We start from the raw sequence: 22,889 nt of genomic DNA on the forward strand, positions 1-22,889 counted from the left end.
GACAAACGTTTGGACCATATTCATGTACTGCATATAGACATCTGCACATATTGTACTTTCCCTAAAAGAGTATATGTTTCACCCACAACTGTGAATATCTGATTGGAAAAGAATTGAGATCCCAGCAGGCAGTACGGTGACACAATGAGTGGGTGTAGCAGGATATCGTGTCACGGTCTAGGAGAGAACGGATTCAATCCCACATTTTCTGACAAACTCAAAGGCACGGCTTAAAACAAAGGCTCCATTCTTCACAACTGCGTCTCCATGCAAATAAAAATTTGTGGGGCACACTTATATTTAGCCTCTTCTCAGTGAGTTACAGGATGACACTGGCAAGGTAGCCTGGCAGTCAGTTCCCTTGCCCTCTGTGGATTTTGGGTAGAGCAGAAAGGGTTAGAACTAAAGGGAGCAAGTTTAAATGAGGAAATAATCCAGGCAAATTCAGAAAGGAGTGCCATAAACAACAAGTGGCTGGCTGGAAAGAGAATGTTGGACAAATATTGGTTCAGATGCAGAAGACAACTCCCCTGACTTTCTTCACAAGTGTGTGATCTGTAACAGGCAGCTGATAGGGGAAAATGGACCCTTGGTGTCACAACTTAAGAGAGTCAGCACCATTCTCCCCCCCCTCCGCAGTTTCCCCTGGTACTTGTTCAAGTCTCTGCAGCAGAGCACGAAAGCACAGCCTTCAACACCCTTGTGATCTGAGCTCACGAAGAGCCCAGAGGCTCATGCCCCGAGTATGAAACGCTGCTTTCTGAAGAGGATCAAAAATAAACTGGAAACACAAGTAAAAGAATAAAAGGAAGAACTCTCACACCAGTTCAATCCGAACAAAACTAATGTAACATCCAGGATGTTTCTAACTCCACGCCGAGACTGGTGGACTTTTATACATATATTGCAGCAATAAGCTATTAAGGAACCTACAGAATAAATTCGCCTTCACAATTTTGAATAAGTAGCTTTCTGTTTTAGAGTGGCAGTATTTGGCCACGACATTACTGAAGAATGCGAATAAATTCTTCCCCATTTGGCCCATTAAATGTACTTGTCCCTTTTTTATGAAAAAAAGACCAAATTCTTTGTCCCAGATCACATGTGCTTCCCATGGAATCATAAATCTCCTGAAACAGGCACCTTCCATAGTCACAGAGTCTCAGACATTGTAGTCTGGGGCTTTTCCCTGCGGCTGCCTCATTCGGGTCTGCAGAGTGGCGAAGGCAGCCACCGTGACGTGAAACAGAATCTGCCAGGTATTGCGGAGTTCGTGCAGGTACAGATTGCACAGGCAGACCAAACCCAACATCAGAAACGATTTCAAATTCCTCCATCCGCTGCAGCACGCCAACAGGTAACACTGAAAGAAAATGGAGATTTTTTTTTTAAAAAAAAGGAAAAAAAAACTTTTTGTTTGGAAGATTCAATTTGGGGGTAAAGCAAGCCTGGCGCAATAACAGAGTTCATCCCCATGGCATCGGCAGTACAAATAACAAATCACGCTTTTATCTCTTCCCCAAACTGAAAAAGAATGACCAACTCAGTTTAAAACCCAATTCTGAAACGAGGTGAAGTGATACCAGAGATTAGGCAATTGAGTTACAGGCAGAGACTGAAGTAGCCAGGAATGTTTACCACAGGGAAGAGAGATCAGGAGGCTTTATTTAACCTGTGCATTCTAACGGATAAAAATTAACTATTTATTAACAAACTGTTTGACAATACTGAATATTTCTAACCAGCAATAATGACTCTGACTCAGAAGTGAAGAGCTAAGAGAACTCATCGAATCATAGAAACCCTACAGTGCAGAAGGAGGCCATTCGGCCCATCAAGTCTGTACCGACCCTCCGACAGAGTATTTTACATTGCCCTATACCCGTAACCCATTTAGCCCTTTAATCCCCAACCTACACATCTTGGGCTGAAGGGGCAATTTAACATGGCCAATCTGCCTGACCTGCACGTCTTTGGAGTGTGGGAGGAAACCGGAGCATCCGGAGGAAACCCATGCAGACACGGGGAGAATGTGCAAACTCCACATCCCAAAGCTGGAATTGAACTTGGGTCCCTGGCACTGTGAGGCAGCAGCACTAACCACTGTGTCACCCAAATTCTGAGTTCAGATGGAACAATTTCACACAGGGTAAATAATTCAGTGTGTCAGTTTATGGTGATTTTAACTAGATTTTCCTCATGGGTTGAACTAGACAGAGGCAAACTGTTTCTTTTTCTGCCGTGCAGATACTTTTTCATTCAAACACAGGTATGCCTGGTGTGCTTTTGTTCAAAAACTACTACTGAATCTCAATACTTGGCACCAGGTCCACTGCAGTATTTACTGTCATGCAGGAGAGTTGAAAGAAATTACAATCTAAATGGCACAGTACATAAAAAAACAGCAGTACCTTACCACATCTCATCCATGAATGCATTTGGTCCTGGATTACTTTAGTCGCGCTCCTTACTTCACCTTTGCAAAGTTCAACAGCAGTTACAGAACACACACTGCAGACTGTGACAGAAACCTGCCTGGTATAATTTACTGCAGGCATTGGCAAGTATCAAAAGAGAAAGACAAATCTGCAAACTGCCTGCCGTGCTGACCCAACGACAAAGACTGCACTGCAGAGGTCATTTATTGACTATTATGCACTCTGGGGCATTCTGAGGATGTGAAAGGCGCCATGTCAATGCACGTACTATTTTTCTTTCTATCTGCATCTGGGCAGCCAAAAACAAGGCTCAATTCAGCTGGCAAAAGCGAGATTCCAGAAGTGACCAAAGGCAGTACTTTACAAAATTGCAGCTCACTGAGGAATATGGGTTAGAATAAGGGATCGGATAACATTATAACCTGCTCTTGCAATTAAAGTAACCCTTTAATTTTATCCTTCCAGCAAATCAACCTTAGACCTCTTCTCATTATAGCAGCTCGCTATTCACAAATGCCCTACATTACCTATTCTTCCTGTTGATTGCCCTTTGTGTAAAGAAGTAATTTTTGACGACACCTGCCCTTTATTGCACTGAACATACGCAGCTTCTTTATTTCCCCCGAGCCTGACGCAGCTGGAGTGAATGTTTACTTTATGTATCACATTAACTATCGCCTATAACTCTGTAAGGTCTACGCAAGAGGTATTATTCAAGGCTAAAGGCAAGAATGGTAACAAGAACTTAATGATATTCTAGAGAACAGACATTCTAGCTGAAGGGATTTCTAAGCAGTCTTGTTTAGAGACTCAAAGATAGTGACGTGTTTCCACATGCATCAGACACCTGGCTGCACCCCTTCCCCCACACATGCGCCCAACCACCTCCCCCCCCCCCCCATTAAAAAAAAGAGAAGGTTCACCTGAAATTACTCAATGAGCGGAAACCTACCTGGTACAAACATGCAGCAGTCCCGATGAAAAATACAGCAACATTGTTGAATTCCTCCTCATCGTCCTGTTTGATTTAAGAACAAGTCTGTGTCAGAGTGCAGAGGAACATAGAAGGCACAGGAGAAAACACTCCCTCCTGGAAACTGCACCATCCACATCGCAGGTTCTTCCAGCTGCTGCTGAGCACTCAGCAGCACAGTTAATATAATCGTTCAGATGAACATTTTAACTTAGTTTCACATTTCTTTATGACATGGATTCAAACAGGAAGTGACAGGAGGGACATAAATATATCTAATCTTTAAGTTGGTATCTGGTTTAATGTCACAAAAGTATTCCTTAATTAAATTTAAGGACGTAAATGAGGAGAAACTGTTGGGCTATTGCTGGTGTCCTTTTACCTGGCACACTGCTGCTTCACAGCACCAGGGACCAGGGTTCAATTCCGGCATCAGATGTGTGTGTGGAGTTTGCACGTTTTCCCCATGTCTGCGTGGGTTTTTTCCGGGGTGCTCCGGTTTCCTCCCACAGTCTGAAAGACATGCTGGTTAGCTGCATTGGTCGTGCTAAATTCTCCCTCAATATACCCAAACAGGGGCCGGAGTGTGGCGACTGGGGGATTTTCACAGGAACTTCATTGCAGTGTTAATGTATGCCTACTTGTGACTAATAAATAAAATTATTTATTTGTGATCTTTTTTGGGGTTCCTGTACCACTTGTTTTTCTTTGCAGTTATCAAGTTTAACCTTAAATTGGGTTTGGAATTTGAATTTGGTTCTGGTAGATGGAATGAAAGCAGTCTTTCTGTTGATTCCTAGGATCCCATGTGAAGTGCCTCAACCTTTTCTATTAAGCACCAACTCTCACATTTCAAAATTGATAGGTGTGAGAAAGCTGCAAGTTTTACTTTTGCAGTCAGGTCTTCTGAAGCTGGAAGAGTGGAGACATTTCTCCTCAGCTGCCTTTGTAATAATCTGACTGGTCAACACTTCCTGCTGATACCGTGTCCTGAACTGGGAGTGTTGCATGCAAAAATAAAATCCACAACAAGCAGTAAAAGGGGAACTAAACCATGAGTTCAACGTTCATTAAGAATCGTTAAGGTATCTCTCTGCTGTCAACACCTATTGTATTGTACAAAGCCACAGAGGCTCCGGGTTAATTACTGATCTCGAGAGTTTAACGCAACATGAGCCTGGTTGTGGGGGTGGAGTATCTACAACTGGCCTCAATGCCCATTGGTTAGGGAAGCAAATAATTCAGTCGGATCGACTTCCCGCGACCCCCCCCTCCCTCCTGCTGTACGTGTATAAACAGAATCAGGCCCAACTCTCCTTGTCCTCCACAATCTGCAGATGGCACTCATGGTTTAGATTCACACTGGCGAAACAGTGTGGTATGGGAGAGTGTTGGGTGGGGGGGGCAGCTGTTGCCTGGGGAACTGTATCTCGGCCAGGAAAAGAATTAAAATAAATTTTAATAAACCCTCCACAGTAGGGTTCCCCTAAATATAAAATATACTTTATATATTTTATATAAAATAAACCCTCCACAGCAACAAATAATGAGCATGCGGAGACTCCAGCAGAGGGCCATGTACACCACAGCCTCAATTCAAATCACCATTCACCTGCTCAAAAAATCTTGAAATGCTGTCTGAGTGAGTGAAAGCATTACAGGTCACAGCATATTAGTCTTAAGAATTGATCTGCTTTCTGGCTAATCCTTTTAAATTCCAACACAGCAGAATAGATTACTTGCATCCCTTGAAGACAGTAACAGAACAATATTAAAATAAAAGATCATAAATATGCATTAAAATAGGCGATTACAGTGCAGCATGTTCCACAGATTTGAGAGCAAACAGTAAATGAAGAAAAGGTACTGTGGGGTTCGTATTATTTTCCAACATCTGTGTAACACCGAATAATGGGACTAATTTTCAGGAAGCAGTCTGAGTACACAGGGTAAGAAGATACCAGGTACCAACGTGCTACAACTCAACAGGCTTGTGCCAGTAACTTTACAGATGAAGAAACCCTTAGGGGATGGCAATTGGCCAAGCACATTCCTACAACGAAGAAAGGAAAAGAACTGCCAGCAAATATTTCTTGCGGATTTGCCCAATGGCCAGTTACAATGGCATATCAAGGACTATGTGCTTGGCTGCAACCCCAACTAAGAGCTTAGAGTGTAGCAATAAAGACATGTGGAAGAGAAACTAACAAGTGTTCCGCTGGCAAAACTCCCATCCAACATAGTCTCATTAGTTGCCACTGATCCAAACTGCCCCTACTTGTGTCACAAATGGACAATTATTCTGGATCACACATGACACTTATTATCAGGGACAGTAATGTCAGTAATGACTGTGATTCCGTAATGGAGCTAGTGATCCAGAGGCAAGGACTAATAACTCGGAGACACAAATTCAAATCTCAAGACAAGAGCTGAGGAAATTATATTCAGTTAATTAAATAAATCTGGAATAAAAAGTTAGTAATGGTGACCGTGAAACTGGTTAAAAAACCCAGCTGGGTGGCACAGTGGTTAGCACTGCTGCTTCACAGCACCAAGGACCCGGATTCAATTCCGGCCTTGGGTCACTGTCTGTGTGGAGTTTGCACGTTGTCGCCCATGTCTGCGTGGGTTTCCTCCGGGTGCTCTGGTTTCCTCCCACAGTCCAAAGGTGTGCAGGTTAGTTGGATTGGCCATGCTAACTTGCCCCTTAGTGTCCCAAAATGTGTAGGTTAGCGCATTTAGCAGACGACATGTGTGAGGTTATGGCCTGGGTAGGATGCTCTGTCGGAGAGTCAGTGCAGACTAGATAGGCCAAATGGCCTCCTTCTGCACTATAGGGATTCTATGATTTGCTACTGTCCTTTAAGAAAAAAAATCCACCAGCCACAGCAGTGTGGTTGACTCCCAAAATGCCGTCCCAAAATGGATTAGCCGGTAACTCGAGATTCACCACCACTTTTTCAAGGACAATTTGGCTTTGGCAGGATAAGTCACATCCCTTCCATTGGGTAAAAGGCCATTTGGTCCATCAATCCCGCACAGAATATATCCACCCAATAATCAGTTGTACCCATTCAATTTCATGCGGGAAAGATTCTGCATGAAGATTTTCAAAACAATTTATGCAAACTTCCAGACAATCTGTGCATAGCAATTAGCAAAGGATTAGTGGTGTCCCGTGGATCATTTGATCAGTGCAGTCTCATTTACAGCCTTTAGCCCGGTACTCAATTAACAATTAAATAAGAAATGTCACTTAAATAGTGTTTCACTGGCAAAATAAATCACTAATGAGTTGAATCTAAAGGAGAAAGGAGTGGAATGTGTAATCACTCACTGTGCAACCTCAGGATGTCCCAAAGTGCTGTTCAGCCAAAGGTCACTGTTGCAGGAAATGGGGAAGCCCATTCCTACACAGCAAGATCCCATATACAGCAATACAATGATTATCAGATATTCTGCTTTCTATTTATTGTGATGTTAATCAAGGAATAAATATTGGACAGGATATCAGAAAGAATAGTCCTGCCCTCCTGAGAGTTACAAGGGGTCTTTTTCAGCTCAACTGAGGGGGGCAGACAGAACTTCAGATTAACATCACAACTGAAATGTGGCACGTGCACTAACAAAGTGCTGGATTGGAGTATCAGCCTTGATTATATGTTCCTGTCTCTTAAATGGGGCATAAACCCATAAGATGCTGATTCTAATTGAGTTACTTTCCTAGTTATTGACTCCATCCTGCTCTCTGGCAGCAGCCCATTCACAATCCTCTTGTCACATTTGACCCTCCGATGAAATTATGAGCACATTTCTCACCATCACTAAGACAATTTATTTCCACATGCCAAACTTTGTCATCGCACCTTATCTGCTGCTGAAACCCTCCTATGTGCCTTTGTTACCTCGAGACGTGACTATTCCAATGCACTCCTGGCTGGCCTCCCACATTTTACCCTCTCAGAGGTTATCCAAACCCTGCTGACCATGTCATAACTCGCACCAAGTCCCATTTATCTCATTATGCCGGTTCTATAGATTACCTACATTGGCTTCCCGTCATGCAATACCTTGGCTTTAAAATCATCATGTGGAGATGCCGGCGTTGGACTGGGGTGAACACAGTAAGAGTTTTAACAACACCAGGTTAAAGTCCAACAGGTTTATTTGGTAGCAAATACCATTAGCTTTTGGAGCGCTACTCCTTCGTCAGATGGAGTGGAAATGTGCTCTCAAACAGGGCACAGAGACACAAAATCAAGTTACTACGACAACGGATGAATGAACACCGCTCGACAATCACCAGGCAAGACTGTTCTCTTCCTGTGGGGGAGCACTTCAGCAGTCACGGGCATTCAGCCTCTGATCTTCAGGTAAGCGTTCTCCAAGGCGGCCTTCACGACACACGACAGCGCAAAGTCGCTGAGCAGAAACTGATAGCCAAGTTCCGCACACATGAGGACGGCCTAAACCGGGATGTTGGATTTATGTCACATTATCAGTAACCCCCACATCTCTTCTCCTGGACTTGCAGACTGTCCTGTCTGGAGACAATACACATCTCTTTAACCTGTGCTTAATGCTCCCTCCACCCACATTGTCTGTATCTTTAAGATCTGGTTGGCTGTAGGGTTTCGCATTCTAGTCAGTATTCTGTAACTTGATTTTGTGTCTCTGTGCCCTGTTTGAGAGCACATTTCCACTCCATCTGACGAAGGAGCAGCGCTCCGAAAGCTAATGGTATTTGCTACCAAATAAACCTGTTGGACTTTAACCCGGTGTTGTTAAAACTCTTACTTTAAAATCATCACCATTGTTTTCAGCTTCCCCCATAACCTCACGCCTCCCCCATCTCTGTAATCTCCTGCAACCCCACTACCCTCAGAGAACAAGGCTCCTCTAACCTTGGCTTCTTGAGCATCCCCAATTTTAATCACCTCATTATTGGTGGCCATGCCTCAAATGCCTAGGCCCTAAACCTTGGTATACCCACCCTATACCTCTCTATCTCTCTTTCCTCTCTTAAACCACTGTTTAAACATACCTCTCTGACAGAGCTTTTGGTCATCTGACCTAATCTATCCTTATGTGGCCCGGTGTCATATTCTGTTTTATAATGTCCTGTGAAGCATCTTGGGACATTTTATTCGAATAAAGGCTCTGTGCCAGCTGTTAAGGTGCAGAGTGCATCCCAGGCACACAAATTATGCACCTTACATGACCTGGTAGCTTTCTTTCTAATAAACCACAAAGTCCTGTTGGATACTAATATTCAGAGTCAACGGAAGAGAAAATACATTGAAAAGGAAGTGGAACCAATTTGCCCCCTGTATTCTATTCACTCTTCCTACGACTCTAAAGGTTAGAAAATCAGCAAAGAAAAGTCAGACAAAATACTGTGACCTTCTGTTACTGAAAAATCCAAGATATTTTTAGATTTGTCACACTGTAACCCCATGTTAATTGCAGAAGGCAAGAGTTGTCAGAGACAGAAGCTAAAAAGTCCTTTTCCCAGGACAAGTGTCAAAATTTTCTCTCCTGTTTTCTCCACTTCAATCAGAAAATGCTGGAAATCCTCAGTCGGCCAGACAGCAGCCAAAGAGAAACAGAATCAACTTTTTACAGTTCTGACTAACGGTCACCTGAAACAATGACTTTTACAATCGCGGTTTGGTGATGCAGAACGTGTGCTAGGAAATTTGGATAGTTTAAATAATTTATATTTGTACTGTGCATGTTAGAAATAAGGTACAAGTTTAAGCTTAATTTGTGTTTCTTGTATTTGCATGCTGAGAAAGAATGCATTTCTATAGATTTTAGTTTCACTTTAAACTTTGTGTGCATTGTAAAAGCAATTATAAGCATTTTTAAAAAAAACTAAGTTGTTGCTTAGCAACCAGAGGCTGACACTGAAAAGCAAAAGCAGTTGTTTTCAGTCTGGAACCAGGTAACATAGAAGCAAGAGACTTTTCACAGAAGCTGTCAATACAGGCAGAGCAACAAAGGGGCAGAAAGCATGTCCCAGAAGCTAAAGGACAGAAAGTTCCAGAAACCAGGGAATAAAAAGAGGAAAGCCCCAGGCAGACTGAACAAGGGATGAATTTAAAGGAGCTGAGTATAAGATAACATTTATAACTTGCGTTATCCTTAAAAATTGTATATATCTGTAAAGATATAGCTGGGATGAAGGTGTATTATAGTTAATCCTTTCGTATTTAATAAATGTTTTATTCTTTTGTTAAAAGTTAATTGACAGCCCTGTGACTATGTTCATTCATGTCTCTAAACAAGGCGTATCCAGCCGGAGTTCTGTCCGGTAGTAACAGCAACTGGGATTGTCACACTTGTGCGTTACTGGAATACTCTGTCAATATTTTTCATCCTGCACTCATCTGGGCAATTCACAAGAATACCAAATGTAAATGGAACAACAATTTATACTGTACGAGAAGAGAATGCTGATTGATCGGCAAGAGGACTCTGATTGGTAGAGGTGTTGCCTTGGAGAATGCAGCAGTTGATGAGTGGGGGACAAAAGGCTTCGGCAAACAAAGACGCGATACTTTTATAATAGTTAACCCTTTAGAAATGCTGTCCTGAATTAGACATCATGCGGGTTTTAAATGTTAATGGCCGCACCATTAGCTGGGATTATTGCGGGGTGGGGGAAAGGGCGGGGAGATCTATTGGTTCTACCTATGACTCTGTGGAGGGGAATTTTTAAAATTCTTCCAGTTGCTAGCCTGGCTTTCGGCTAGTTAACCGTGTCTTTTCAACTGCTCCAGCTCCATTAGTGCTCTCAGCATTGTACACTGAACGCGCTGCCACAGTGGGTGGTGGAAGCAGGCACATTAGCAACATTTAAAGAGGCATCTGGATGGGTGCATGAATAGGGAGGGAATAGAAGGGATATGGCCCAAGTAAGGGCAGGTGGGGTTTTTTTTCAGTTTAGTTAGGGCATCACGATCGGCATGGGCTTGGAGGGTCGAAGGGCCTGTCCCTGTGCTGTATTTTTCTTTGTTCTTTAAAAATCCTTGGTCAGGTTGACTCTCAATCTTCCTTTCTGTACTTGAAACAAGTTCACTTGTTTAGGTCTGTCTTCAGAACTTAGAACACAGGACGCTAAATCATCTGTGTCACTGCTCTGTGAAGCCTTTCCAACATATCAATACAGTTCTGATGGCAAGTTACCAAAACAACAGAGTAACCCAACTGTAGCCTCAACAATTGAGTATACAAGGTTAGAACAACTTGCATTAAATCAAATGCCCTCAAGATACATCAGTTGATGTAGAACTGCACCTCCTGCTTCCTGTTGTGCTAGTCTTGTAACTTCTAAATGTTGAAATCTCCTGTGAATCACAGAATGACCTCTTGTGCCATCTCATGCCTCAACAATCTCACCTCTTAATCGCAAGTCGATTGCAGTTGCCAATTATTACTTTGTTGAATTTATCAAGACTAATTTCTACTCTGATTACCTCTGCTGTCTCCTGTTCTGCTCCAGTAAACACCTTTTCAATTGCTATTATGGTTCATAGAGACATAGAATGGTTACAGCACAGAAAGTGGTCAATCAGCCCATAGTGTCTATGCTAGCTCTCATACAATCCCTACAGTGCAGAAAGAGGCCATTTGGCCCATCGAGCCTCCGCCAATAACAATCCCACTCAGGTCCTATCCCTGTTACCCCATGCATTTACCCTTCTAATCCCCCTGACACTAAGGGACAATTTAGTATGGCCAATCCACTTAACTCGCACATCATTAGACTGTGGGAGGAAACCGGAGCATCTGGAGGAAACCCACACAAACATGGGGAGAACATGCAAACTCCACACAGACAGTGGCCCAAGCCGGCAATCGAACCCGGGTCACTGGCACTACGAGGCCACAGTGCTAAACACTGTGCCACCATGCCGCTCTCATTGACAGAAGGAGGATATTGATGTAAAGTGGTTGGCAAAAGAAATTACATCAACAGAAGAAAAATCTTTTTAAAATAGCAAATGGTTATGACCCAGAATACACTGCCTGAGGCAAATATAAATGCAGTTTTTGAAAGGGGATTGGAAAATCACGGTGGCACAGTGGTTAGCATTGCGGTCTCACAGCGCAAAGGACTCAGGTTTGATTCCAGCCATGGGTGATTGTGTGAAGTTTGCACATTCTCCCCGTGTCTGTGTGGGTTTACTGCAGGTGCTCCAGTTTCCTCCCACAATCCAAAGATGGTGGATTGGCAATGCTAAATTGCCCCTTAATGTCCCAAGATGTGTAGGTTAGGGGGATTAGTGGGGTAAATACAGGGATAGGGCAGGGGGTTGGACCTGGGTAAGATGCTGTGTCACAGAGTTGGTGGAGACTCAATAGGCAGAATGGCCTCCTTCGGCACTGTAGGGATTCTATGATTCTCATCACAAGAGAGAATGAACTGTAGGGATCCAGAGAATGGACAGGGGAGTGGGGTTAGCCAAGCTGTTTTTGCGGAGGGCCAGCATGAACATGACAGGCTGAATGGCCTCCTTTGAAACTGTAACCATTCAAGGTTTCTATGTTAATGGCATTCAACACCAACGTGTGGTTTTAACTGCCCTATGATGTAGCTGGGCCACTCAGTAGTCACCACCACATTGCAGAGGTGGGGTGGAGCAGGGTTTGAAATGTGTATACTTCAATGCCAGGAGTATTCGCAATAAAGTGGGTGAACTTGCAGCGTGGATCAGTACCTGGGACTTCGATGTTGTGGCTATTTCAGAGACATGGATAGAGCAGGGGCAGGAATGGATGCTGCAGGTCCCGGGGTTCAAATGTTTTAGTCGAAGTAGGGAAGGAGGTAGAAGAGGGGGAGGGGTAGCATTATTGGTCAGAGATTGTATCACAGTGTCAGAGAGGAGGTTTGATGAGGACTTATCTGTTGAGGTAGTATGGGCGGAGATTAGAAATAGGAGAGGAGAGGTCACCCTGTTGGGAGTCTTTTATAGACCTCCTAAAAGTTCTAGAGAGGTTGAGGAAAGGATTGCGGAGTCAATCCTGCTTAGGAGTGAAAGTAATAGGGCAATTGTTATGGGGGATTTTAACTTGACTAATATTGACTGGAATTGTTATAGCTCTAGCTCGTTAGAGGGGTCAGTTTTTGTTCAAAGCGTGCAGGAAGGTTTTTTGACTCAGTATGTAGACAGGCCAACTAGAGGTGAGGCTATATTGGATCTGGTGCTGGGAAATGAGCCAGACCAGGTGCTAGACTTGGAAGTTGGTGTGCATTTTGGTGATAGTGACCACAATTCGGTTACGTTCACCTTAGTGATGGAAAGGGATAGGCATGAACCTCGGGCCAGTGGTTTTAGCTGGGGGAAGGGTAATTATGAGGCTATTAGGAGAGAATTAGGAAACATAGGTTGGACTAGGAGATTACAGGGACTGGGAACGTCCGACATGTGGAGTTTTTTCAAGGAGCAGCTACTGCGAGTCTGTGATAGGTATGTCCCTGTCAGGCAAGGAGGAATTGGTAGGGCTAGGGAACCGTGGTGCACCAAAAAAGTTTCTTTGTTGGTTAAAAAGAAAAAGGAGGCTTATGTTCGGATGAGACGTGAGCACTCGGGTAGTGCACTAGAAAGCTTTAGATTGGCTAAGAGGGAGTTGAAGAGCGAGCTTAGAAGGGCTAAAAGGGGACATGAGAAGACTTTGGCGGATAGGGTTAAAGAGAATCCTAAGGCGTTCTATAGGTATGTCAAGAACAGAAGGTTGGTTAGGGCAAGTTTAGGGCCAGTTATAGATGGCAGAGGGAAGTTATGTGTGGAACCGGAGGAGATTGGTGAAGCATTGAACCAATATTTCTCTTCGGTGTTCACGCAAGGGGACATGAATATAGCTGAGGAGGACACTGGGTTGCAAGGGAGTAGAATAGACAGTATTACAGTTGATAAGGAGGATGTGCAGGATATTCTGGAGGGTCTGAAAATAGATAAATCCCCTGGTCCGGATGGGATTTATCCAAGGATTCTCTGGGAGGCAAGAGAAGTGATTGCAGAGCCTCTGGCTCTGATCTTCAGGTCGTCGTTGGCCTCTGGTATAGTACCAGAAGATTGGAGGTTAGCGAATGTTGTCCCATTGTTTAAGAAGGGGAACAGAGACTTCCCCGGGAATTATAGACCGGTGAGTCTCACTTCTGTTGTCGGCAAGATGTTGGAAAAAATTATAAGGGATAGGATTTATAGTTATTTGGAGAGTAATGAATTGATAGGTGATAGTCAGCATGGTTTTGTGGCAGGTAGGTCGTGCCTTACTAACCTTATTGAGTTTTTTGAGAAAGTGACCAAGGAGGTGGATGGGGGCAAGGCAGTGGACGTGGTATATATGGATTTTAGTAAGGCGTTTGATAAGGTTCACCATGGTAGGCTTCTGCAGAAAATGCAGATGTATGGGATTGGGGGTGATCTAGGAAATTGGATCAGGAATTGGCTAGCGGATAGGAAACAGAGGGTGGTGGTTGATAGTAAATATTCATCATGGAGTGCGGTTACAAGTGGTGTACCTCAGGGATCTGTTTTGGGGCCACTGCTGTTTGTAATATTTATTAATGATCTGGATGAGGGTATAGTTGGGTGGATTAGCAAATTTGCTGATGACACCAAAGTCGGTGGTGTGGTAGACAGTGAGGAAGGGTGTCGTAGTTTGCAGGAAGACTTAGACAGGTTGCAAAGTTGGGCCGAGAGGTGGCGGATGGAGTTTAATGCGGAGAAGTGTGAGGTAATTCACTTTGGTAGGAATAACAGATGTGTTGAGTATAGGGCTAACGGGAGGACTTTGAATAGTGTGGAGGAGCAGAGGGATCTAGGTGTATGTGTGCATAGATCCCTGAAAGTTGGGAATCAAGTAGATAAGGTTGTTAAGAAGGCATATGGTGTCTTGGCGTTTATTGGTAGGGGGATTGAATTTAGGAGTCGTAGCGTTATGTTGCAACTGTACACAACTCTGGTGCGGCCGCACTTGGAGTACTGTGTGCAGTTCTGGTCCCCACATTACAGGAAGGATGTGGAGGCTTTGGAGAGGGTGCAGAGGAGGTTTACCAGGATGTTGCCTGGTATGGAGGGGAGATCCTATGAGGAGAGGCTGAGGGATTTGGGATTGTTTTCGCTGGAAAGGCGGCGGCTAAGAGGGGATCTTATTGAAACATATAAGATGATTAGAGGTTTAGATAGGGTGGATAGTGATAGCCTTTTTCCTCTGATGGAGAAATCCAGCACGAGGGGGCATGGCTTTAAATTGAGGGGGGGTAGTTATAGAACCGATGTCAGGGGTAGGTTCTTTACCCAGAGGGTGGTGAGGGATTGGAATGCCCTGCCAGCATCAGTAGTAAATGCGCCTAGTTTGGGGGCGTTTAAGAGATCCGTAGATAGGTTCATGGACGAAAAGAAATTGGTTTAGGTTGGAGGGTCACAGTTTTTTTTTTAACTGGTCGGTGCAACATCGTGGGCCGAAGGGCCTGTTCTGCGCTGTAATGTTCTATGTTCTATGTTCTACCACCTTCTCAGGACAACTGGCGACGGGAAATAAATCAAATCTTCTTTGGTTTTCCATAACTAAGAACCATTGTCTTCCATGTAGCATTTAGCAAAGTGAGAGCAGCCTCTGATTTAACCCAAGAAATTTGTCTTCCTTTTATCTCCAGGTATTGAGAGACAATGTGGGGAGGTCAATCTCTTTTTAAAAAAGTGGCAGATTTATTGGGTCCAAAGAGATTTTCAAGAACAAAGAAAATTACAGCACAGGAACAGGCCCTTTGGCCCTCCAAGCCTGCACCAACCATGCTGCCCGACTGAACTAAAACCCCCTACCCTTCCAGGGACCATATCCCTCTATTCCCATCCTATTCATGTATTTGTCCAGATGCCCCTTAAAAGTCATTATCACATCTGCTTCCGCTACCTCCCCCGGCAAGGAGTTCCAGGCACCCACCACCCTCTGTGTAAAAAATCTGCCTCGTACATCTTCTTTAAACCTTGTCCCTCGCACCTTAAACCTATGCCCCCTAGTAATTGACTCTTCCACCCTGAGAAAAAGCTTCACTATCCATATTCATATATTTCTTTATATTCAGTAACCTCTTCCAATTCCTTCATATCATGAACATTGCCTCCTATTATGTTTTGATCAACCGTAACTATTTTCTCATCCAAGATCATCCCTCTAAATCCTGGTTAAAAGTCTTGTTGCTTTCTAATGGAACAATCATTCCAAATACATGACACTTGCAAGCTTTGGTATTGAATGTGCTTACTAAATGAATCTATTTGACAACTAATAATCCCCTTCGGGCCCACTTCGCAAAGGTTGCATTTAAGGCATTCAAAATGTCAATACTCCAGTTCATCTTGAATTTAATTCAGCCATTAGTAACATTCAGCTGCATTGTTGAACCATTCATTTTGCATTAAAGCCAATGTATTAACAAGGAACAATGATCACACGGGCCACCTAAAACAAGCTGAAGGAACATATTTGGGAGCAAAGTGCTTAAAAGATATTAGAGGGAACTTTATACCATCACCCACTCTTTCCCCAACCCAGGAGTGGGCTGGCATTTGGGAGGGGTGCGGAATTGGGTGGCATAGTGTGGTGCCCAATACCGACGTCCATTGTCTTTTATCAGTAGCAGAGAGGGGTTGGCCAGCCTGCACACCCTTGAACCTGCTGAGGTCTGTAAGTGGCCAACTAATGGTCACTTAATGGGCCTCTTTCTGCCGCTGTTGTGGTTCCAGCAGTGGCTGGGGGGGTGGGACCAGGCCATAACTATCTGGCAGCCTTGCCAAGAGGAGGGGCAGGGTCTCCTGTTTGGGCACCCTGTACTCAATGGAAGGGATGTTGACAAGCACCTCCCGGCCCCCAAATGGGTACTTAAAAACCCCCTCATCCCTCCAACTCTCTCCTAAACCCAGGCCCCCAACTCCCTTGCTGGGCCTGCCAGATTGGCCCTGGCGAAACAGCCCACCACCACCTGAGTGTCTGGCTTGAGGAACAATTGTTGTTGGGGATGGTATGCAGTCCCAGTGGTGGCCACCTTCCCTCAGCGGCGCTGCTGATCTGATTTGATTTATTATCGTCACATGTATTAACGTACAGTGAAAAGTCTTGTTTCTTGCGCGCTATACTGAAAAAACATACCGTTCATAGAGAAGGAAAGGAGAGAGTGCAGGATGTAGTGTTACAGTCATAGCTAGGGTGTAGAGAAAGATCAACTTAATGCAAGGTAAGGCCATACAAAAGTCTGACAGCAGCAGATGCTGGGGACCAAGATCTGCTGGACATTTGATTGGCCGCTAGCTCTTGAAGGCAGGATTTTCTCATTTAGCATGGTGTCACTTGTAGACATCTACACAATAAGCACTTCCTGTCACCAGCCCAAACATTAAAGCAAAAACAGAATGCTGGAAAACGACATATGAATTGTTAAGTCTGCAGATTTTATAAGGGATGACACACACTACAGCATATTCTGAAGGCATCAATTCACTTGGGGTTTATTGAGAAATGATTCTGCTTTTGCGGTTTAGGAGTCAGTTCCAAGTCACGTTAAAACTTGCACTGATGCTACTGTAAGATACCCAAGTTGTATTTACATATATGTAATTTCATAGAAAATCTAGCATGTGTCTGTCTATACTGAAAGCAGAAGCAGTATTATTTGTTAATGCCTTCATTGTTGAATCCTTCAAACCATATTAAAACAACTTGCTTGAATTTTTCTAACGTGAAAAAAAAGGGGTGGCAAGCGCTGCTGCCTCACAGTGCCAGAGACCCGGGTTCAATTCAATCGGGTGACTGTGTGGAGCTTGCACGTTCTCCCCGTGTCTGCGTGGGTTTCCTCTGGGTGCTCCAGCTTCCTCACAAAGATGTGCAGGCTAGGTTGATTGACCGTGGAAAATTGCCACTTAGTGTCAGGGGGACTAGCAGGGTAGATATGTGGGGTTACGGGGATAAGGCTTGGGTGGGATTGTGGTCAGTGCAGGCTCAATGGGTCAAATGGCCTCCTTTTGCACTGTAGGGATTCTGTGATTCTATATACATACACAAACCCAAGATTAGTATTTGATTTAATCTAATTTTCGTACAAGTTTTTGGTTTCTCTTTGCTTAAAGTCGTTCATTCTCGTGATGCTTTAGGATTTGGTCTGTTCGGGGTCAGATTAGGTGATAGTCTGGTTTTGCGGTTTAACAGTGTGATTCAGGTTCATGTTACATGGGGAAACAAGTTAGCCAAGGCAGTTTAGAGGTGGGAACAATGGAAGAACAGGCTAAAACTGTTGGAATATCATTTGAAGAAAGTACGTTCTTTCTTGGGATTTGTTTACAGTAACACCTGTCACACTTTGATTCTTAATCTGTGACAGCACTTGTGAGAAAGAGACTGGAGAGACCTCACGCTCTTAACAATTTAAAGGAACAAAGACAGTCTCACACCTCTATCCAGAGGAAAAAAGCACAGTCGCAGGGTTTATTTTTCTGCATGTCTAACCGCTTAAAGATAGTGTGTGCACCCGGACTTAAATCACAGAAGAATCACAGAAACCCTGCAGTGCAGAAGGAGTAAGAAGTTTAACAACACCAGGTTAAAGTCCAACAGGTTTATTTGGTAGCAAAAGCCACACAAGCTTTCGGAGCTCTAAGCCCCTTCTTCAGGTGAGTGGGAATTCTGTTCACAAACAGAGCTTATAAAGACACAAACTCAATTTACATGAATAATGGTTGGAATGCGAATACTTACAACTAATCAAGTCTTTAAGAAACAAAACAATGTGAGTGGAGAGAGCATCAAGACAGGCTAAAAAGATGTGTATTGTCTCCAGACAAGACAGCCAGTGAAACTCTGCAGTTCTAGGCAACTGTGGGGGTTACAAATAGTGTGACACGAACCCAATATCCCAGTTGAGGCCGTCCTCTTGCTCTCTTGTTTCTTGCTCTCTCCACTCACATTGTTTTGTTTCTTAAAGACTTGATTAGTTGTAAGTATTCGCATTCCAACCATTATTCATGTAAATTGAGTTTGTGTCTTTATATGCTCTGTTTGTGAACAGAATTCCCACTCACCTGAAGAAGGGGCTTAGAGCTCCGAAAGCTTGTGTGGCTTTTGCTACCAAATAAACCTGTTGGACTTTAACCTGGTGTTGTTAAACTTCTTACTGTGTTTACCCCAGTCCAACGCTGGCATCTCCACATCGTGCAGAAGCAGGCCATTTGGCCCATCCAGTCTGCAACGACAACAATCCCACCCAGACCATATCCCCGCTTAGATAGCTTGCTAATCCCTCTAACCTATCACATCCCGAGACACTAAGGGTTCATTTGGCATGGCCAATCCACCTAACCCACACATCTTCAGACTGTGGGAGGAAACCCACGCAGACACGGGGAGGACGTGCAAACTCTGCACAGATGGTGACCCAAGTTGGGACTCGAACCCAGGTCCCTGGGGCTGTGAGGCAGCAGTGCTAACCACTGTGCCACCGTGTTGCCCATTGTGCCACCATGCCGCCCATTGTGCCACCATGCCGCCCATACTCTTGTACATACTCTCATACAAATAAACAAGAGTTGTTGAAACCATAACCTGATCAGGAATCTGACTCTTAAACCACTTTCTGGTTAAGACACTGGGCAGTGGAATCAAATGGAATTGATTGCTTAACAAATTTTGAAGCTAGTGCAATGAAATGTTTTTTAACTGTTCCTCAACACTCAAATGCAAAGATTGGTCATCCATTGCCTGTTGTGCTTATTAAGATAATTGGCATGAAATTTGCACGAGATTTTCTATTGTCAGATCATTTTTGCAGTCTCCATTATCATCGCCTTCCATTGCTCTCAGCCGCGTAACCTGGAAGGTGGATGCAGAATGCTGCCAATGCCACTCTAATTGTTCATTTACACAAGAGCAGCATGGGTCAACCTGCTCTCAAATTTTCCCTCTCTCCATCTCCGCAGACCACTGCTCATCACCTGCCAGGCGGCAATGGAAATTCTTTGCAGCAGTCGGGAAATTGCTACAAGCTGAGTGATGTGGTGTGTGTTTTTTAGGCCAGTCTATCACTGTTTAAAGTGTTCTTCACACAAGATGCCTTCATGCAGTAAAGCCTAAATTTCAGGGACAAAATAAACATGCCGACTTGAGGAAATTTTGCTATGGAATGTTTGCAAATTGCACCTCTCACCTGGAACACGTTCTCCATTGCATGAAACCCACGGATTAGATTTAAAGCTGCACACAGCACACAGAGTAAACAAGATATGATTCCCGGCAGCGTCACTGGTTCCAGTCGCTGATTTGGAGCTGTCGGCAACAAAAGCAAAAAAGACAACATGAATCCAGCCACACATTTCAATCACCAGCTTAGCGTGTACATTCTGGGGGAGACAATGGCACAGTGGTATTGTCACTGGACTGCTAATCCAGAGACCCAGGGTCATGCTCCGAGGACTTGGGTTCAAATCCCACCATGGCAGATGGTGAAATTTGAATTCAAAAAGTCTGGAATTAAAAGTCTAATGATGAGCACTTGGCACGTCATAACATTCAAGGCTATGGGCCAAGTGCCGGTAAATAGGATTAGGTGGGAGGTCAGGTGTTTCTCGCGTGTCAGTGCAGACTGGATGGGCCAAAGGGCCTTTTCTGCACTGTATGATTCTATGATGACCATGAAACCTTGTCGACTGTCATTAAAAAAAGCTATCTGGCTCACTGATGTCCTTTAGGGAAGGAAATCTGCTGTCCTTACCCGGTCTGGCCTACATGTAAAGTAAAATAAAGTTTATTTATTAGTCACAAGTAAGGCTTACATTAACGCTGCAATGAAGTTACTGTGAAATTCCCCATGTGACTCCCGAACTACAGCAATGTGGTTGACTCTCAACTGCCCTCTGGAATGGCCCAGCACTTCAAGGGCAAGTAGGGATGGGCTATAAATGCTGGCTAAGCTGGTGACACCCACATCTTGAATGAAGTTTAAAAAAATCCCATTAGTATTAACTTCCTGAATGGCTCAGTAGGTAACCTAATGCACAGAGACTGGCTTTGACTCCCACTCGGTGCCAAGTGTGTTGATCTCAATCAAGACCATTGTGCTGCAGAGATTTGCCTAAACATTCCCAATGTTGGGGAAAGCAGATATTTGACTTGGATACGTACAGAACGTTAGATAAGACTGCGTTTGGCTGTTATGCTCCCCATAAGCTATTTTCAGGCCAACATTTGCCACCTATGAAGAATGTTTAATTGAACAATAAACTGGAGGGTTAGGAACTGTAATCCAATAGAGGCAATGGTGGAAAATTGTTTTAATTTTAAAAATAAACCCACCACATCATTCACCACCTGTTATATGTGGTCTGTTTTATGTCAGTGACTGGGTAAAAAGAAAAGGTGGCTTGCAGCAGATATACAGAGAAACGGTTTCCACTCACAGAAGGGTTGGTAAATAGAAAACATGTACACGATAACTGGCAAAGAAGCCAGGGGGTAGTGAAGACTTCTTTTTAAACACATTAAGTTATGATCTGAAACGCACTGCCTGAAAGGATGGTAGAAGCAAATTCATAATAACTTTCAAAGGGGCATTGAATACATATTAACAAGAATTGAAGGTCTACAGGGAAAGAGGAGGGGGGAATGGAATAATTAGACAGTGAGTCAAGACTTTATCAGAGAGTTGCTCCACACCATCAATGTCACCCTGACATTCCACTGAGGTGAACACCTGGAATGGCAATTGGACAGACTCTCTTCTGCCTGTAAAGAGTTTGGTTTGACAATCACAGCATCAGGAAGACAAATATTCCAGGATGTGGATACACTGCCATCTATCAGCAATGACAATGTGACACTGGAGTTGTTGATAGCTTCACATGACTAGACTCCACAATCACCAGCAATCTGTCACTCGATGCCGACAGCAACAGATGGATCAGCTGTTATGCCCAAGCTGAATCAGAGAGAGTAAAACAAACAGCAACCTGGCTGAGGACACCAAACTGCCAGTCTACCCAGTGTGCTCAGCGCACTCCTTGACTGTGGTGAGACTTGGACAATATATGCTAGGCAGGAGAAAAAGCTGAACAGTTTCCACCTTTGCTGTCTCAGATGTATCCTCGGCATCTCTTGGCTGAACAAGGTCAACTTGGGGGTGCTACTTCCATCAGCGTACATACATTGTTAAGCCAACGATGTCTGCAGCAGCTCAGCCACGTTCATTGGATGGATGACAACTGCATACTCAAAAACTTCCGTACAGTCTACCGGCCACTGGGTCATGACCTCCTGGATGTCCATACATCCGCTACAAGGACGTCTACCTGCAAGTGAGATGTGAAGATGGTGGACACTGACATAGAGTCATAGAGATTTACAACATGGAAACAGACCCTTCGGCCCAACTTGTCCATGCCGCCTTGCTTTAACTACTAAGCTAGTCTCAATTGCCCATGTTTCGCCCATAACCCTCTATACCCATCTTACCCATGTAACTGTCCAAATGCTTTTTAAAAGACAAAATTGTACCCGCCTCGACTACTGCCTCTGGCAGCTTGTTCCAGACACTCACCACCCTCTGTGAAAAAATTGCCCCTCTGGACCCTTTTGTATTTCTCCCCTCTCACCTTAAACCTTTGCCCTCTAGTTTTAGACTCCCCTACCTTTGGGAAAAGATATTGACTATCTAGCTGATCTATGCTCCTCATTATTTTATAGACCTCTATAAGATCACCCCCATGTCTCCTACGCTCCAGGGAAAAAAGTCGCAGTGTATTCAGCCTCTCCTTATAACTCAAACCATCAAGTCCCGGTAGCATCCTAGTAAATCTTTTCTGCACTCTTTCTAGTTTAATAATATCCTTTCTATAATAGGGTGACTAAATATGCACAGTATTTCAAGTGCGGCCTTACTAATGTCTTGTACAACTTCAACAAGATGTCTCAATGCCTGTATTCAATGTTCTGACCAATGAAACCAAGCATGCCGACAACTGGGAGACAAACACTGAGTGCTGTGAACTCTGGACGCTGAACGCTTGGCGAGCAGAAACCAAAAGCTAAGCTAGCCGAGGAGAGAGCCCAGAGAAAACAGAGTCCGGTGACCGTGCGCCTTCTCAGCCCACTGACTTCCTCTGCAGCCATGTCCGAGGGGGGTTCCTGAGTCACACCAAGTGAGGCTTAACATAGAGTTGACCACCAGGATGTAGATCACCGCTTTGCGAGATCAAAGAGCCAGAATGGGCACGATGGGACAAATAGCTTCCTTCTGTGCCGTATCATTCTATCTAAGCTGCAGCATTGCAACAGCTGGGGAGAATAAGCTACGTTCAGCCCACAATTGATATTTGGACCAGGGGAACCACAGGAAAAATAAGGCGAGCATTTTAATAAAAACTTCACTAACGTACAAGTGGTGTTGCTTCACTGAACAGGCAGAATAGAGCAAGCAACAAGAC

General features: G+C 44.1%; 1 protein-coding gene across 1 annotated transcript in view; it reads right to left on the reverse strand.

The window, feature by feature from the left end:
* Window positions 1-860: 860 nt before the first annotated feature.
* sec22a (SEC22 homolog A, vesicle trafficking protein) overlaps window positions 861-22,889 on the reverse strand; it is a 65,895-nt gene continuing 43,866 nt past the window's right edge. The window contains exons 4-7 of the mRNA XM_078229297.1: window positions 22,401-22,590; window positions 19,619-19,737; window positions 3,391-3,456; window positions 861-1,363 (exon numbers count right to left, since the gene is read on the reverse strand). Coding sequence (XP_078085423.1) covers window positions 1,163-1,363; window positions 3,391-3,456; window positions 19,619-19,737; window positions 22,401-22,590 — 576 coding nt within the window. The 3' untranslated portion in view covers window positions 861-1,162. The remainder of the gene's footprint in view (window positions 1,364-3,390; window positions 3,457-19,618; window positions 19,738-22,400; window positions 22,591-22,889) is intronic.

Source organism: Mustelus asterias, chromosome 14 (genome assembly GCF_964213995.1).
Source record: "Mustelus asterias chromosome 14, sMusAst1.hap1.1, whole genome shotgun sequence".
In the NCBI taxonomy this organism is placed as follows: Eukaryota; Metazoa; Chordata; class Chondrichthyes; order Carcharhiniformes; family Triakidae; genus Mustelus; species Mustelus asterias.